Genomic DNA, 18,078 nt, shown 5'->3' with positions numbered 1-18,078 from the left:
TGTCAAGCAGCTAGATCTTAGGCGTCTGCAGATGGCCTCCTCCTTCCATCTGTACGACCGCAGCCCCGCCACAGGGCGTGGCATGCCCCACCTGCTGGCCCAGCCCTAAACACCGCGTTGGCTGTCACGGGCCCCGAGCATCATGTGGTTGCAGCTACACATCCTTCCTCTGGAGGTTTGTACCAGAGGGCCGGGGGACACCACACGCCAAAGTACATGAAAAATATTAATTAAATGAAGGTTTATTTCAAAATTAGTCTTAGGGTGGAAGCTGTTTTTGAGGGCTGGAGCCAGACTGCACCATGAGTGGCGACAGCGTCTACCTCCCTCCGACACAGGCAGAGAGGAGGTGATGTCACCAGCCCTGCCCCTCGGTCATGCATCCAATGGTTACTAGGACTAGAAGCCAACAGCAAAGGACCCCGCGCATTTGCTCATGTTTAATCCAGGTTAAGCTATACACGTTTAAATACACGGCGGAGGCTACGTGGTGTCATGCAGTCCCTGCGGTGGGATGACTCTTGCTCAGTGACCTCCGCAGCAAGGCTGCTCCCAAGGGCAAGGTTAGGTGGGACAGAGCACTGCAAAGAGAAGAGGAGAGAAGGGATGTCAAAGCAAGTGTGCGGCCAGACCTGCCGGCCCGGGGTGGCCGTGGCCGAGAGCGGTCACGCCAGCCTCTCGCAAGCGTCCTGAGCAGAGAACTGCCCCCTTAGAGCCTGGGAAGGATGGTGATCACGTGTCTTCCTTCCAGAAGGAGGAAGAGCCAGGGATAGGAGGTTGTTCAGTGTAATGATTCACTGTGTGGTCTCTGCTGCCCGTCTGCTTGGGTTCAAATCCTGGGTCTGGCTGTTACTAATTCTATGACCTTCGGGAAATAACTTCTCCTACCTGTGCTTGTTTCTTCATGTATACAGTAGACTGTGCCTCTGCCTACCCCACAGGGTTGCTCAGAGGCAAATAGAAAGTGCTCAGTAAATGTTAACTAGTTTTATAAATTCACTGACATTTCAGTGGATCGTGAGGGGTAAAGTCTAGCTCTCGGGCTCCCAGACTTAAAGAACCCATTTCTACACACCTCCTTTGAGAAATGGGATGCTCTTTTAAAACCTTTAAGAGTCAGAAGTTCTTCCCAATGTTTAGCCTAAATTTATCCTGCAGAAATTTAAGATTAATCTTTCTGAGCCTTATGGAAACAATACAGCTCAGAGGTTCTAAACTGAGGTCCACAAGCCTTTGGAAGCTGCGCCCAAGGTTGTGCCTGTGGAGCAAAACCTAATGAAAAAAAGAATCTGGACAATGAATGACCATTGATGGAGAGTGTTACACAGTCAATGTTTGTGTCCTCACAAGAATTCATGTTGAAGCCCTAACCCCCAGTGCAGCTGACTTTGGAGATGGAGCCTCTAAGGAGGGAGGGTTAAATGAAGTCATATGGGTGGGGCTCTGATCTGCCGGGATTAGTGTCCTTGTAAGAAGAAGCACCAGAGCGGTCTGGCACTATCTTCACACACACAGAAGAAAGGCCGTGTGAGAACATAGCGAGAAGATAGCTGTTTACAAGCCAAGAAGAGAGCCCTCACTAGAAACCCATTTTATTGGCCCCTTGATCCTGGACTTCTACCCTCCAGAACTGTGAGAAAATAAATTTCTGTTGTTTAAGCCACCTGGTGGTCTTCTGTTTTAGCAGCCTGAGCAGACTAATACAGATATTAATATCCTCCAAAGAAAGACAACCAGGTAATAGGTGTCTCTTAATGGAAGTTTACAACCATTGATAACCTAAAACTTATCAAAAATTTTGTGGACAACTGTACACTGAGTTCTCTGGCCCTGCCTGGTCTGGTCTGGTGTGGACGATCTGAATGTGATCAGTCCTCTAGCTCTACTGGGCAACAGGAAATACAAAAGGTTGAAGAACATATTAAATGAAACCATGAGGACTCAACTACCGAGCAAAACCGGAATGAGGAAATGCTATGGGGCAAATAACCTGGTTTCTCTAAGAAATAAAATTCAAAGAATGAGAGAGAGGAGGGAAAGGGGAACCTATATATATTAAAAGAGATTTAAGAGATACATTATGCAATTGTAGTGTATGGACCTTCTTTGGATCCTGATTCAAACAAATAACCAGAAAAAATTTTATAGGAAAACCAGGGAAACCTGAACCCTGGTTGGGTAATCAAAGATACTTTTTTTTTTTTTTTTTTTTTGGCCATGCCATGAGGCATGCGGGATCTTAGTTCGACCAGGGGGTCGAACCTGAGCCCCCTGCAGTGGAAGTGTGGAATCTTAACCACTGGACGGCCAGGGAAGTCCCTCAAAGATACTTTTACATTTTTTATTTTTCTAGTTGTGATCATGATATCGTGGTTATGTTTTAGGAATGTACACCGAAATATTCATGGATGAAAAATATATATAATGGCTGGTATTTGCTTCAAAATAACATGGTAGAGAGAAGTGATATAAATGAAAACTAGATTGGCCAGGAGTTAATAATTGTTAAAGCTGGATGTTAAGTACATGGCAGTTCATCATACCGTTCACTCTACTTTTATAGATATTAAAAATTTCCATAATAAAAGATGAAACAAAAAAGTTATGAAAGGATGTAGCTAATCATGACTCTAGTTTGCTGCCTTTCAAGTAGTTGAAACTGTTAAAGGTATCGTCTGGCTTTGTTTTTGCCAACTAAACAGCCCAAGCCGCAGAGAACTTTCACAATAAGTCTTTTGTTGGTTTGGCCGCTTTTTGTGTGGAGTCACTCTGGTGACTCGGGGGTGATGGAATCTCCTCCTCAGGCCTCCTAGCAACATCCAAAGGCGAGGGCCTCCTCACAATTGTCCACTGAGTTCCCTGGCCCTGGCCGATCTGGCCTGGCGTGGATGCCCTGGGAGGGCTGCAGTGTGGGTTCCACGTGTCCAGCAGGAGTCCTGGGGGAGGGGGCCCTAGAGGATGCTTCTGCTCCCAGAGGCCTGGGCAGCTCTTACCTTTTAAAATGTAGTCCGTCAGCAAAGTGGGCACCTTCTCATTATCCTCCTTCATGGCAAAGAGAACTGGGGAAGGAGAGAGAAAGGAGCTAAGATGCATCAGGGCACAGAGCTCACCTCTGGGGCCAGACAACCCACCAACCCAAAGTGAGCGAGAGAGGAGTCAAGGAAACAAGACAATCATTGAGTACTGAGCAAAGTTTAGAAGCCTCTGGCAAGAGTCAGCATTCAACCTGCTGGGGCGGGGAGGGGGCTGGTGGGAAATCCATCAAAAGAGTCAGGGTGGCCCTATGGATGAGGTGACGTCTCTTTTATCCTTTACTTTTTGTGTGTGTGTTCATCTATAATTTCCACATCACCTCCTAAGTATGTATCTTTAATGATCATAAAAATAAACAAAGCAATTTAAAAAAGGACTCAGCTTTCAGATGCAATCCAAATGTTAAGAATAATAGCTGTCACATCACCGAACCACCAATAAATCTGTCTTTAAAGACATTCTATTCATATAAACAGATATTATTAGCAAAGTTCTCACCTCCAGTTTATTAACAGCAAATGAATTTAATTTCACAAATATTTTCTACTCTATGCCCAGTACAGTGCTAGAATTTGTGGAAATGCAAGAGTATTAATGACCCTCAAGGAGCTTACAGACTTCTTGTTGAAACAGGATGTGACCTACACATGAAGCAAACAATAGGGAAGTGAATAAAGCCTAAAGGCTTTTTATAAAAGTTTTTAAAACAGATTTTTCTGTTATTAAACTAGGAAGCATCTTCTCATATTCCTGATTCATGTTGTAGAAGTCAGCTTTGTAGAAAATCATTCAAGAAAATACCTGGACCTTGATTATACTATCAAAAAGTGAGGGCAGGGGTGGGTTATCCAACAATAGAGTTATTCATCAATAGATGCCTTAAGTAAACTGTGGTGTATATGGTATATATGCAGTCTCATACAGCTTCATGAGAAATGAGAGCGATCTGTATATACAAGACATACTTATGAATGAAGAAAGAAGGCTGCAGAACTTTATGTATTAATTTTAAATGAGTAAATAATAAATGCTAATATTCATAGAAAAATCTGGAAGAATGTGCATGAAACCGTAAAAAGCAGATACGTCGGGGTGTGAGATACCCCGGGGGATGTTCCCTTCTACGTGATATCTCTACAGTGGCCAGCTTTTTTCCATGAACATGTATTACTTTTGGCAAGTGGAAAAACCACTAAAGATCAGCTGGCCCTGATGGCTGGGGTCAGGAGGCAACCATTACAATGGAGGGACCCCACAGTCCATTCCTAGGTCCTGTTTTCCATTGATTACCTTGCCTAGTTGCAAGTCAGGGTCATGGAACTTGACTCCAAAGCTCAGGAGTGGGTGAGGAACAGAGCCTGATGGTGGCATGAGTCCGTGGCCAACTCCAGAAAAAGACTGGACCTCAGGCCATCCAGGCAATGGTTTCTTTTATTTCTTCCGTATTTTTAGACATGGATTCATTTCAGTGTAATAGGCTGAAAATACTTTGCAACTGAGCATAAGCAGACTAAATGCTGCCCACCAAGAAGATAGGCGTAAAAATACAATAATTGCACTCAGTCAATATGTGACTAAGGTGGTCTCCAAAATCCGAAATTTATACAAATTGCCCAGTCCCCAGAGCCAGTCTTTGGCCTACATCCTTGACTCAGGAGTCGGGGAAAGAGGATTTGTGATTCACAAACCCATACAAGGATGTGCCCAAAAAGAGAGCTTCCATAACCTACAGGAGAATTGGTATTCAGGAAAGCAGGCAGTTTTTTTTTTTAAGGGATAAAGTATTGCAATGTCGTATGTCCATGTGACAGAAGAGAGAGCCATAAAAAGGATGTTAACCAAATGTTAACTGATGTGACTGAAATCATGATATGAAATTTTATAGCCAGTATAATCCCAACCATATGGAAAAGGCATAAAATACTATGGCTGAAAAACACCATACAGTAACCACAGTGGAGGGGACAGGAAGTTACTTATTTTCTTGTGTTCACATTTCTGTGTTTCCAAAGTATTCTAAATGATGGATATTCTCTAGCCCTAATTTTTAGAATGAACTTGAAATGTGTAAACAAACCCAGTGTTTCTTAATTAAAATGAAAGGATTTCACACTGAATTCCTGAATAGGTATCTGTAATAAATTTATAGCTCTTCCTTTTTTTTAAAAGAGCACGTTAGAAAAAAAAATAAAGAGCACGATAGAGTACTCTACATATATCAACCTTCATAATTTGTCCAAATTATTTTCCAAATGCTTACTCCTTGTGAAAATACAAACACCTATAAATGTCAGCTCGTTTCTATCTGCTTCCGTTAAAAAAAAAATCTTTGTGCATATGTATGCAAATAAAGGCGCTCCAAATGAGTTTAGAGGAACCCGATGCACTTTGAATTTAAAATTCCAGACTCTCAAGACCGCAGTATCTATTGATGTAGGCAAGATTTCCATTTACCAGAACCTCCTGCTTTAGTTCTCCAAAATGATAAAAATGAAACCGTTTGGGCACCTTTAGCACTGGGCCCAGGAGGTATCTATCTTCCTCAGCCAAACAGTTGAAGCTCCTCTTCCCATTCCCTAGGGTGTCAAATAGCCCTGCAGTGGTCCATTCCCACCGAGGCAGCAGCGCAGCAACGCCCGGTTAGTGTGTCACTCAATGCAGTGCACGGTTGCCAGGGAGATGGACGGTCTCGTGATTCACTGAGCCCGTCCCCACATCTCAGCCTAGGATTTTTCTCTTCCTAAAAGAATCAAGCTGACACTGATGGCTGACACCACGTGCCCCCCCGGCCCTTTGGGGGTTGTAGTGTTTGATGTCTATAAAGAGATTTTGCCTACAAAAGGCTCTTTATCACAGGCTGTTTTCTCCCATAGCTCAGAATGTTTCTTAATATTACTTGACACTAGAGTCAGAGTGGAAGAGAGGAAGCAGTCATTGCCTGGAAGGAAAACCAGACTCCATTCTCTCTCATCAGCCTTACCCCACCCAAGAAACCTGGCTTCTCATTAAATACAGCCAGTCCCTTAGAAGGAGCTCCCTGCTTTGGGGACACAAGGCAACCTCAAGCTGCAGAAGAGAGAAAGGGCAAGGCAGAGGGTGCACAGCCTTGAGACCTGTGGATGAACCACAGAAAGCCCCTGCACACCACTACCGCCCCGCCACCGCTCCAGCCTCTTCCACCAGCTCCTTTTCTCTGGCAAGTCTCTTCCCTTACGGGAACCGGGAAAGGACGAGGCAGCTCTGGGTATCGCTGCAGAACTCTTTAATTGTACCCCGTGCCGGGGACGTGGTGCAACGTTGTGGAGCACATTATGACCCATAGAAACTGCTCTGGGGACACCTCCGGACTGAGATGCCACGGGTGCAACGCACAGGGTGGGAGGGAGAGAAATGGGCCCCTGGTCCCGCTGCGAATGGGAGGAACTCACTGTTTGTTAGCATCTGGAGATCTTCCACCGACGGGGGCGAGGCCTTCTTCTCGTAAGGGATGACGGTGTTCAGGTACTAGAAGACAAGCAGGGTGTGCAGCAAGTGAGACAGAAGCCCGGCCCCCGGGGGCTGAGATACGGTTGACAGCTTGCGTGGGGATTGGGCTTTTCTCTAAAAAACACGCTCCGTCAAATTTGACGTTCTCGACAATACCCATGATGATGTGTGCACCATCGTTTCAGGACTTTTTTCCCATTTTTGGAAAATGTCTCTTTAAAAGTAAGACTTTACCATATTAGCTGGGAAAAATGTCCCTCCACTCCAACGAATATATTCTTCTGACACTAGAAACTTTTTGATTATTTAGGAATCCTGGTAAGCTTTTTCTCCTCCAGGCTGAAAGCAGACAGCATTCTAAGGGGCGGGGTGTGGGTGGGGGCGGTGATGGTTTCTTATCTTCTGCAGTGCAACTTGAGAATGAATGGTTTCTCTTCTGTCAAGATGACTGGTGAGAAAAGCTCAACCCTGCCCTGGGCCTGGGATGTCGGGTTTGCTCCCTCTGCTGGAGAGGAGGTGCCCCTACAACAAAATCATCTTAGGGTCCAGTGGGATATCAGAGAACACCAGCCAGAGAGACCTGGAAGGTTCGGAGAGAGCCTAGGGTCGTGAGTGAGAAGAGCTCTAGACCAGGGGGCCTGTGTTTCAGGCCTGGCCCTGCCACTAGCAGCATGGCCTTGGGGAAACGCCTAATCGCTCTGGGCCTTAGTTCTCACTGCTGTGAACTCAGGGGACTGAGTTAGATGTTCCTGAAATCTCTTCCCAGGCCATAGCTCCAGAATTCTAACACTTAGGATTGAGCTACAAATATGTCTAAAACATACACAGTTTTTGTGCACAATCTCAAAGGTGTCTATTGACAAACTGGCCTTCTCTGTTAGACTATGCATTGCATGAGGGCAGGACCAGGGCTTACCCATCTCTGTACTGCCCTAAGCAACAGAGCCTAGCACACGGCAGGCACCTGAGAGCCAGAAATGCAAGCCACTTCTCAGGTGAGAAGTGATTGACTAAATGGAGCTAGACAGGAGACCCCGCAGCACGGGTTACAGTCAACAGGGCAGCTGAAGTGAAGAGGCAGTCTTGGTGGGATTGGCTCACCTGGTGGCCCAGTGTGGCAGAGGTAATGAAGCTCTTGGATGGGATCTTTCATGAAGTGGATTCGCCTTTAATGCATTTGGTTCTGAAAACAACTGAACTCATAGGCCTACAAGTAGTGTTGAGTTTTAAGTTTTATCCAGGCCCTCTAATATTAAAGCTCAAACAACTTTGCCTTTAAAAAGACACTTTCTGTTCCTCCTTAGAATGGAAGAAATTGTCAGGACATTTCCCCCTGCAACCTGCCCCAGTGCGGGGATAATTCTAGTGACTCACCATCCCCTGCTCTGTTGGAGAGACCAAGTTGCTGGAATCTGGGAAGGAAGCTAGGAGCAGGGAGATGGGTTGTACCTGCTTGTCAGCTCCTGAGGGGCCAAAAGTCTGGCGGATGCCGCTCTGCAGGATGTTGGAGATGCCTTCCATGCTGAAGCGCTGGGGAGGGGGGGAGAACGAGACTCAGAAGGGCAAGTGCTTCCTGCTCGTATTCATCGCCCCGGGGACGCCTGTGTCCTCCCTAAGCTACCTGGACCCATCAGCTTCCATACTGTCCCAAATCCGGGCCCCAATTCTGCAACTAGAAAGCAAAGGTAAGACCTGGGCTAAGAGACAGGCCAAAATTTCAGCCTGAGCTTTGCAAGAAGAAATAGCAGAGTCTCAAAGACTCTTATCTGAGTAAGTGCCTCGGGTGACGAGACCCTCCGCCCCCTGCACTCCTGGGTTTCCTCATTTCAGCCTCCATTGTGTAAACAGAAAAATAAAGCAGCAGAGGGAAACTTCGATGGATGAGGATGAAAATGTCTCAGGGAAGAAAACAAAATGCCCAGCCATTGGGAAGGGCAGGTGTAAAACGACTGTCCTCATCTGGAAAGCTTTTTCCAAAATGCATATGCCCGGGCCCAATTCAGTAGGTCTGCGAGAGAGCCCAGGAAAGGGTATTTTGTAAAAGCTCCTTAGATGATTCTGCTGAGCTTCCCTGATGGAGAACCACTGGTGAGAAGAATCTGGTCAATATAACAAGGCGTCATAATGTGCCACCCTATGGACATCCTAAAGAGATGAGTCAGGACCATAAGCTGTGCTGGTAGCAGGCTTTTCCCAGGGCACAACGCCTTTCAATCCTAAATGCTTTCACCCCACTTTCTAAGATCTAGCTTAAGAGAGGACACGCCATAGTGACTTATTTTCCAGTGTTACATCCTGTCTCCTCCAGTTAGAGCGGGCGTCCTCTAGGGGAGCAGGGGACACGGGTGGGCTCTTCTCCCTCTCGTGGCTCTGCTGTCTGCCAGGGCGTCCCGCTCATTGTCACGGCTTAGGACAGGTCTGTCTGGGGCCACGGCAGGGCTGGTCCCGGGACCTGCAACCGGGAGCTCGGAGGCGCGGGAGCACTTGGTCCTCGGGCCGGGCTGTCCTCTTACCTTGAGAGGCATGTGGCTTCCCTTCTCTATCCGGCCGCTCTGCAAGCTCAGCCCTTTCTCTTTCCGCCTCTTCTTCATCAGCTCTCGCTGCTCCTTCTGTTTGTTCTGCACCTCAATGAGCACTGTGATGAAGGAGTTCTTCACTTCCTTCTCGAACTCCAGCTCGTCCCGGCGGGCCAGCTGCTGCACCAGCTCCTCTGAAAAGTCTCGGATGGCGCCCTCCACCTGGTCCAGCAGCTCTGTCAGCTCAGACCCAGACATGTGCCTCAGTCCTGCAGGGGAAGACCATCCTGCGGGGTCACTGCATCAAGCCCAGCCCGCCGGAGAGGCTCCCGGGGCCCTGGCCGCCTGACAGGTCTGGAGGAGACCCCCCCCTCCCCGCCCCAGACAGTTCCTCAAAGGGCCACGACAGACCTTCACAGTTTAGGGGCGTGCCGGCAGGGAGAGCCAGTTATCGACTGCGGGAGAGAACGTCATCTCGGGGAAACAAAGGAGGGAGGAAAAACAGCCCCCAAGGACTGTGGACTCTGTCCACAAAAACGTGTGTGGGCAGACGTGTGGTTTTTGATCCCTTGTTCCATCTCCCTATTTTTCCTCTGTCTCTGTAATATTCCTCATGTGAAATGGGTCAAGAATCGGGGGGGGGGGGGAAACATGACGAAGGGGTTTGGCATCTGTGCTGAGGAGCAATAGAGAGGTGGTGTTTATTCCCCAAACCTGATCAAGACACAGCCGACAGCAAAATAAGCAGCGCGATCTGAGGCCCTCTTTACACCTACTGTCCTGTGTCGCAGCGCACGTGCCCCAAAATACGTGAAACATGTAAAGATGGGGAACATGTACAGAAAAATGAAGTCTGGCTTGTTGGTACCGAGTCGTCTGCTACTGTCAGAGAAAAGGAAAGGGAACCTGGGAAGACAGGACACAGATCACTTTGTTTTAAGTTCTTGTCCCCTAAGACTTCTTCACCTAAAGTAGAGTCGGGAGCATATTTTTGAATGCGCCCCTTCCTAGTGGCATCTTTTGTTTCTACATCAGAATCCATTTTCCTTTCCCTTTCCGCTCCCGCTGTGCCGGGGTTTTTGCTGACTTAGTTCAACCTTCCCCGCTAATTTCGCTCTTTGGAGCCGTCCTCCTCCTTCTGTTTTTGCCATTTCACTCTGCATTTCAGCCGTTTTCCCGAGTCTTTGGCTGAGCAGTTCTATGTGTGGGACCTTTGTGTGGCGGAGAATGGCCTGATTGGAGCGGCGGTGAATGCAGCACCAGGGCCAAATCCACTCCATCCCTCCCAGCGGATTCCTTCCGCTGCCATCGCCCTGCCTCTGCTCTTCAGAGCCACAGGGTTTTACTTAGAGGGTGCAGCTTTTCAGATCACGCCTCTATTTTCACCACGATCCTAGTCCACGCTTGGACCTTTATACCCTGACCAGCCTGCCTTCCCTCTCCGTCGTTTATAAGTCCCGTCACCCCCATTCGGATCCACTCCCAGGGAACGTGTCCCCTCCGGCCGCCTGGTTACCACTATCCCTGCAGATGGATGAATTTTATACTCAGTTTTGCCACCGCTGTTACATCTTTTAATTTCACGCTTCATCCACCTCTTTCTCTGCAGGATCATAATTACCACAAACCTGTGTCAGCGAGTTAATACGATACACAGATTAAGAGTGTGGACTCTGCAGTTAACCTGCCTAGTTTCCAATTTTGACTCCACCCCTTAAGACTTGAATGTGGCACAGGGGCAACTATGCATTAAGAATAAGAGGCTTAACAAACACGTGAAAGGATGCTCAACATCACTAATCATTAGAGAAATGCAAATCAAAACTACAATGAGGTATCACCTCACACCAGTCAGAATGGCCATCATCAAAAAATCTACAAACAATAAATGCTGGAGAGGGTGTGGAGAAAAGGGAACCCTCTTGCACTGTTGGTGGGAATGTAAATTGACACAGCCACTATGGAGAACAGTATGGAGGTTCCTTAAAAAACTAGAACTACCATAGGACCCAGCAATCCCACTACTGGGCATATACCCTGGGAAAACCATAATTCAAAAGGAGTCATGTACCACAATGTTCACTGCAGCTCTATTTACAATAGCTGGGACATGGAAGCAACCTAAGTGTCCATTGACAGATGACTGGATAAAGAAGATGTGGCACATATATACAATGGAATATTACTCAGCCATAAAAAGAAACGAAATTGAGTTATGTGTAGTGAGGTGGATGGAACTAAAGTCTGTCATACGAGTGAAGTAAGTCAGAAAGAGAAAAACAAATACCGTATGCTAACACATATATATGGAATCTAAAAATAAAATAAAATAAAATAAGGTTCTGAAGAACCTAGGGGCAGGACAGGAATAAAGACGCAGATGTAGAGAATGGACTTGAGGACACGGGGAGGGGGAAGGGTAAGCTGGGACGAAGTGAGAGAGTGGCATGGACATATATACACTACCAAATGTAAAATAGATAGCTAGTGGGAAGCAGCTGCATAGCATAGGGAGATCAGCTCGATGCTTTGTGACCACCTAGAGGGGTGGGATAGGAAGGGTGGGAGGGAGACACAAGAGGGAAGAGATATGGGGATATATGTATACGTATAGCTGATTCACTTTGTTATAAAGCAGAAACTAACACACCATTGTAAAGCAATTATACTCCAATAAAGATGTTAAAAAAATAAAATAAAATAAGAGGCTTGATTCTCCCTGTTGAAAATAAGGGAAGAGACTTCCCCTCTTCCTCACCTCCTTTTTTCTTTCAGAATCTCTCTCTCTGTCCTTTTCAAATGTATGTGCATCATTTTAATGGCTAAATAAGCCACTGGCCAGTCTCAGGACTCAGATGTGCTTCCTCAAGGACCTGGGAGCCACTGCTTTGAAAAGTCATCCCCAAGAAAGAAAACAGGGGCCTAACTTGTCACCTGACTCTAAATTGCAAAATTGTAATGGGTTGTGTCCAGTTAGCTGTAGACACGGGTGAGATTTCTTTCCGGTTTTGCAATCCCTTTAGTGGGTTGACTGTGACATGCATCAATTCAATAATGAAATTGTTTTCATTTTCTCAGAAAGAAAACCTCTACTTCTGTGGAGAGGTTTTCTGGGTGGGGAGGAGATTTTATTTCTTTATTATATTTCCGTGACAGTGGCCTCGAAACAAGTCACTTACCCTCTTGGAAACTCAGTTAGCTCAATCCTAATGGGGTTGGCACGGGCGTGAAATGAGATTATGCACAGAAAGTTTTAGAACAGCGCCTGGTCCTCCAAAGCTCTCCAAAAATACGAGCTATTATTATCATTACCATTTGTAGGTTTTTTCATTGATTTCATGGTAGCATCATTGTGAATAGTGGGTTCAGATTTCCTCTACTTGTTCTCCTTTAGTCTTGTTCTTTGGTTCGTTTTACCATTGTTTTCATTAAAAAAAAATTTTTAATGAGATTATAGTTGATTTACAATGTTGTGTTATTTCAGGTGTACAGCAAAGTGAATCAGTTATACATATACGTATATCCACTCTTTTTTTTTTTTTTTTTAGATTTTCCCATATAGGCCATTACAGAGTATTGAGTAGAGTTCCTTGTGCTGTACAGCAGGTCATTTTACCATTTTAATCTTGCTTCCTCCCCCAGCAATGCTAACTTCTCTCCTGATGTCCAGTAAGAAAGGTATTGCCAACTCCCTAGATCCGAGGTTCTGTTAGTGGCGTGTGAAGCATGTGCCCTGCCTGGCAGAGCTGAGTTTGTCCTCCGTGAGCCCACCCCCAGGACACTCACCTTCGTAGGACCAGTTGTTGTTGAAGGTCTGGGTCAAGGCCTGCATCTCCTGCAGGAGGACCAAGTCCGCCTGGGAGGCGGTTTCTCCCCCATCCTCCTCTTCTAGAACCTCCCCTTCCTCCTCAGGGTCTGGGGAGTTCTGCATCATTTCCTCAATCTCCTCAATCACCTGGAGAAGGTACACAAGACAGTGCTCACTCTTCTCTGCCGCAGGGACATCCCAGCTTGAATTCTGATCAGGGAAGGATGTTCCTAACTTGCTGTCTGTAAAATTCCTAAAGCAATATTGTTACTTAATAAATATTGAGTAATAATAAAACTACATCTGACCAAAGGCTTACAAACACTCTTCCTTTGATGTAAAGTCCTCTTTAATGTCAAACCTCTTCCAAGAACACCATTTAGATGAGTGCTTTATTGGAAATAAACTGCTCTTTCAGGAAATGAAACAGAGCTTCCTGGAAGGGACCATTTACTTCAATTTGCTGAGCACTTTCTTTCTAAGTGGGAAGACATTTTATCTACCCAACTCAAACACAAAATCCAGTCCATTCATTGTGATGATGCTTAAGATGGGAAAAAAACAAAGTGTTCCTAGGATGACTCAAAATGGGGAGTTGCTTTATTACATAGAGGAAAACAGCTCTTCCTCCAGAATTCAGCTGGACAGGAACTAAAGCTGCCAAACAAAAGTGGAAATAAAGATAATGACATAATAAAAGGACAGGTAGGGTCTGGAGAGCAGAAAGTCGATCAGAAACCCAGCTGTAATCTAGACTCTTGTAGGGGACAGCTCCTAGAAGGGAGAGTAAAATTAGATAACTGCCAAGAGGAATAAGGCTGAACTACTTTGTACATTAATTGTTTACACATAAAGAAAATGGAATAAGCAAAGACCACTTCTGAAAGGAGCCATCCATGAGTCTGGTCAGAACAGTGCATCTATATATTTGTCTGTTCTCGATGCTGTGATGGGCTCCATCTCCAAGGCCAACTGGTCTTTAAAGTGGGTTCCTTTATGTTAGGCTGGATCACAGATAAAGGCACTTAGGTCCCCTCCTTTAGAATAATTTCTATTTTATTCCCAAGCTTTCCCATCTCCACTCACAAATTTAAGGGATACTTAGTTTTTGACTGCTGCAAGCCACCCATGGAACACGAGCAAACTACACGACCCCCCTTTAGAATTTTATGGCTGAGCTTCTCTTTCCAAGTCATTATCATTGAACTTGTGTCACTGAATTGTATTTCCCCCCAAATTCACAAGGTAACTGCTAGCCCCTATTCTTTCTAATCTGGTTCCCTTTAATCTCTTGATCCTTATCTGTTTATAGCCCACCTTTTTACCACAGATATGTAAGAGTTCCTTTTACTGAAAAGCACTTTCTGGAACCAAAAGCTCCTAGTGGAGCTTTTTCAGAACCACTCTGTGAAAACACCTGAAACGTGCCTGCTCAAAGCAAGTGTCCATAAATAGTTGAATAAGGAATCCAGAGACTCAGGAGTATTCTCCCTAAGAAACAAATTATTAAAACCAAAATATAAGTAACTCAATAAAATGTGAAACATTAGATCTTTTTTTAAACAAACAAGTGTTTCTAACACTTCTTTTGGAAGGCTCCACATTTTCAGTGTTCTATGAAATATGAGAAAACGTCCATCACTTGGAAGCCTCTTCTGCCATTTCTATTCTTGTGAGAACAGCTATTTGGGACCCTTGTTTAAGTGTCTTGACTCCAAATACAATGAGCTGCAATAAAGACGCTTAGCAGGAAATGAAGGCAGTAAACGCTGAGCCCATCTCTGGCTGTTATCAAACACGGACCCCATCCAACACACGTCAGGAATTACATCCCGAATTACAGCAGGTGCGTAAACTGAGGCTTAAAGAGACATGAAATTTACCAAAGACACAGCCACCACAAGACCATACATTTTTCTACTGCCTGAAAGGGATGTGACAGGTATGTATTCAGACTTTTTCTCTATCAAAGGAATTAAAAGTCCCAAGAACCGAGAGAGAGAGAGAGAGAGAGAGAGAGAGAGAGAGAGAGAGAGAGAGAGATTTGTACCTGATCTGCTGTGAGCAGAGGCTCCTCATTGATTCCAGAGTAATGTTCACTCTTCTCATTGAACTCTTCCTCTCCTTTCTCATGGATCTGAAAGAGGTGTGGGGTGGGGGATGGAATTCTGATTGACCATCAGCAGAGCTAGGATTCTCTCCAGTCTCTAGAATGGATGACACTGACAGAGGCCCCTCTGGCCATCCCCTGTGTAAAGAGAAAATCTGAAGGGGTGTGCAGAGTCTCATCCAATTCCAAGCGCACCCTGTCCACACAGCGTGCATCACTGGGTCCAGCTTAGAAAAAGACAATAAGGCATGTGTGGCCGGCACCATTCTGACCCACGGGGGCAGCACTGTTCTTTAACCCACAGACAGGTCATCTTTACATGAACAAGGAACCTTCTTGAGGGGAGTAACAACGGCAACCAACTCCTGCAGCAAAGGCACACTTGTTTATATGAGGAATTTCAATCTGGGGATCGGTTTCCAGATTTTCTTTTATTAGGCATTTTAAGGGGTGGGCTGTTCCAGTGCAAATAATCATGTTTTTAAAATTTGATGAAATGTCATCGTGTCATTGGAATCTAGGCATGGTGTCATAGCTGATGAAGGATGTACCGAAGCTCCGTTGGACATGCCAACAGAACAACCTAAGCACACAAACCAAAGGACAAACTCAACAGCAACAGCAACAGCAAATACTGAAACATTTGCCACGTGTCTCCAAAATTCCATCCTCCCAAGTAAGGCTCTGAAAGCTCACAACCATTGAGATTCTAGATGTTGAAGTCCAGCAAGGTATTCACAGCATATCTGACTTTACTGTCCGTGTCCCAAGCAGCCATAGCTTGGTATTGATGTTCAAATCCTGCACAGGATAAGTCCCTAAACCACCTAACAAGCTGTCTGTGTCCAGGAGTCTCATTTGAAAGTCATCTAGGGTCTGGCAAGAAGTGCCTCCAGGAAATCTTTCTGCAGACACCTCTCATCCAGGAATCAATTTCACTTGTGCACCAACAGCTGGCATGCTGATCTCCCTCTTTCCTGGGGATTACACTTTTCCTGTTCTAATTAGCACCCCCAGGAAACACCCCAGTTCCAATCCAAGCAGTCATGTCAGAGGGAGTCCATCCTCAGAAACTTCTCCCCTCTTCCTTGAACTCCACCTTGGCAGGTACCCCCAACAAAACACATCACCTTCTATCTACATTTGCTTAAAACCAGGACTATGTCATAAAGAAAAAATCAAATATATCTCAAAGGCCCTCTGCTCTCAAACTGGATAAGGGGTAGGACAGGGAGGTAATGGGATTATTTGAGGGGTTTTGTGCCAGATGGTGACATCTATTTCTGCTGTCGAACCCATATGCTCCTCTCTCCGCCAAGTCCACCACCTGTGGTACCTGCCTGCTTTCTGCAGCTCCCCACCGTGCAGAAGGAAACTCCTGTAGCCACGGTTTGTTCACAACTACTCTCATATGGCAGAACTTTCTTAGGGCTAGAAAGTCCTGTGGTAGAAGTTAGGCTCATGCTGGGAAACAAAGTTTTCTTTTCTGTTTGGATTATTTTTTATAAGCATCTGACAGCAAGTGTTAGTCTATAACCAGAATCTTTTTCATAGTAATTCGATTTTTTAAATGGAATATTTACATTTTCTGAGATGGGGCCAATTTTAGCGAGTTTACCTCACTGGCTGTTAATACTGCATCTTTCAACTACACCACCCCCCTTCCCAAGGTCCTCCCTCTGAGCTCCTGGTGAAGGCAGGGGAGAGCTTTTAGGCACAGACCCTTCTTGCTGTTCAGACATTAGGGAAGCCAGGCAGCGGCATGGATGATCCCTAGTTAGAGCCTTCTCTCCCCTCTGGTACAAAGCCTGCTGGTCTGATTTTTCAGGCGTGGGTAAAACGAGATTTGAAAATGAATTATAAGCTTGTGAAAGTTAGCGTGAGTTCATAGTATCGTGGGAGCTATACCTAACCCATATGTTCTCAGATCTCAGAAGTCTGCCGCTACAGAATGAAATAAAATAAAAGGAGACACATTCACAAAGTCCTCCAGAGAAAGCCCTGGCCCCTTCATTCTTCCCCACGTGGATCTCTGCCATCCTCTGCTTTCACTGCATCTACCCTGTCCTTCTCCTTTTCTCCTCACTCTGTAACTTTTGCTCTGGTTCCCTCATCTTCCTCACCCTCTCTAAGCCTGGTCCCATGTTTTGTCTCTATCTAGTGGACCTGTTCTGCTCCCGTCACTTCTCAACAAGCCCTCTTTCCTTTCAATGCTATTTACAGACTCCCTCCCTTCCCTCTGTTCCCAGGACAGCATCTTGTAGAGTGTGTGGAAAGCTGGTGAGAAAGATTTTTGGAAAATGACAGCATTTACGTATATTGATAACAGTATTCGTCATATATATTCATACACATATGTATATGGACGAGTGTATGGATACTCTTATTCTTAATATATGACACATGCAGAGAAACTACTGCAGGGAGTTCTTTAGCCTCTTGTGTGGAAACGAGAAGGTTGTCAAATTGGGGCTGAATTTCTCTGTAGACTAAAGCTTCAAGTTGTCTCCATATTATTGAAGTGAACTATGGCTCTTCCAAGAAAAAAACTCATTCTTCCAAGTGACTTCTTCCCAGAATTGAGACTAGAAGACCAAGATCCAGAAATGAGCCTGGCCATACTATTCAGCAAGCTGTTTCCTCCTCCTGCTTTTGGTAAAGGGTGTGCCTTTAGGGCTGTAACTTGGTCACTGAAAGCTTAAAAATAAATGCAGAGAATCTTCCCTGGAGACTATGAGAGTGCTAAATCTAGGTGCACAGGAGTCTGAGTGAGAATTAAAATTAAATCAAGTTCTTGTGTCCGATAATGACTACTAACCAGTGTTGTTTGTTAAAGCATTCCAGATGATTCCATTCACAGGAAAGGGAATTTCTACTGCACAATATTTCCCTCCCCTTACCACGATTGTTTCACATGGGTGGTTGCCTTCTTGACCAAATTTAAGAGATAAAGATACATTTTCACCTCCAGTCAAAAAGTAAAAGAAAGAGAAAAAAATCACCAATATGTACCCAGCCCAAGAAAGGGCAACTTAACCCATCTGTGTGGGTTAAGTCAGTGCTTCCATATCCCCAAAGGGAGATGCACCAGAACACAGCAAACAGCACATGGCAACAAATATTTG

At 45.4% G+C, this 18,078-nt stretch overlaps 1 protein-coding gene across 4 annotated transcripts in view; it reads right to left on the bottom strand.

Annotated features, from left to right (window-relative positions):
- Positions 1-226: 226 nt before the first annotated feature.
- FEZ1 (fasciculation and elongation protein zeta 1) overlaps positions 227-18,078 on the bottom strand; it is a 39,411-nt gene continuing 21,559 nt past the window's right edge. For all 4 annotated transcript variants that reach the window (XM_082475915.1, XM_082475914.1, XM_082475912.1 and 1 more), the window contains 7 exons: positions 14,894-14,980; positions 12,822-12,990; positions 9,033-9,304; positions 7,969-8,049; positions 6,462-6,537; positions 2,994-3,059; positions 227-581 (listed from right to left, as the gene is read on the bottom strand). In XM_082475915.1, the coding sequence (XP_082332041.1) occupies positions 565-581; positions 2,994-3,059; positions 6,462-6,537; positions 7,969-8,049; positions 9,033-9,304; positions 12,822-12,990; positions 14,894-14,980 (768 nt within the window). In that variant the 3' untranslated portion in view covers positions 227-564. The remainder of the gene's footprint in view (positions 582-2,993; positions 3,060-6,461; positions 6,538-7,968; positions 8,050-9,032; positions 9,305-12,821; positions 12,991-14,893; positions 14,981-18,078) is intronic.

Source organism: Balaenoptera physalus (assembly GCF_965194825.1).
Source record: "Balaenoptera physalus genome assembly, chromosome: 10".
NCBI classification, from domain to species: Eukaryota; Metazoa; Chordata; class Mammalia; order Artiodactyla; family Balaenopteridae; genus Balaenoptera; species Balaenoptera physalus.
The sequence above is the reverse complement of the archived record's forward strand: the minus strand, read 5'-3'. Positions and strand labels throughout refer to the sequence as shown.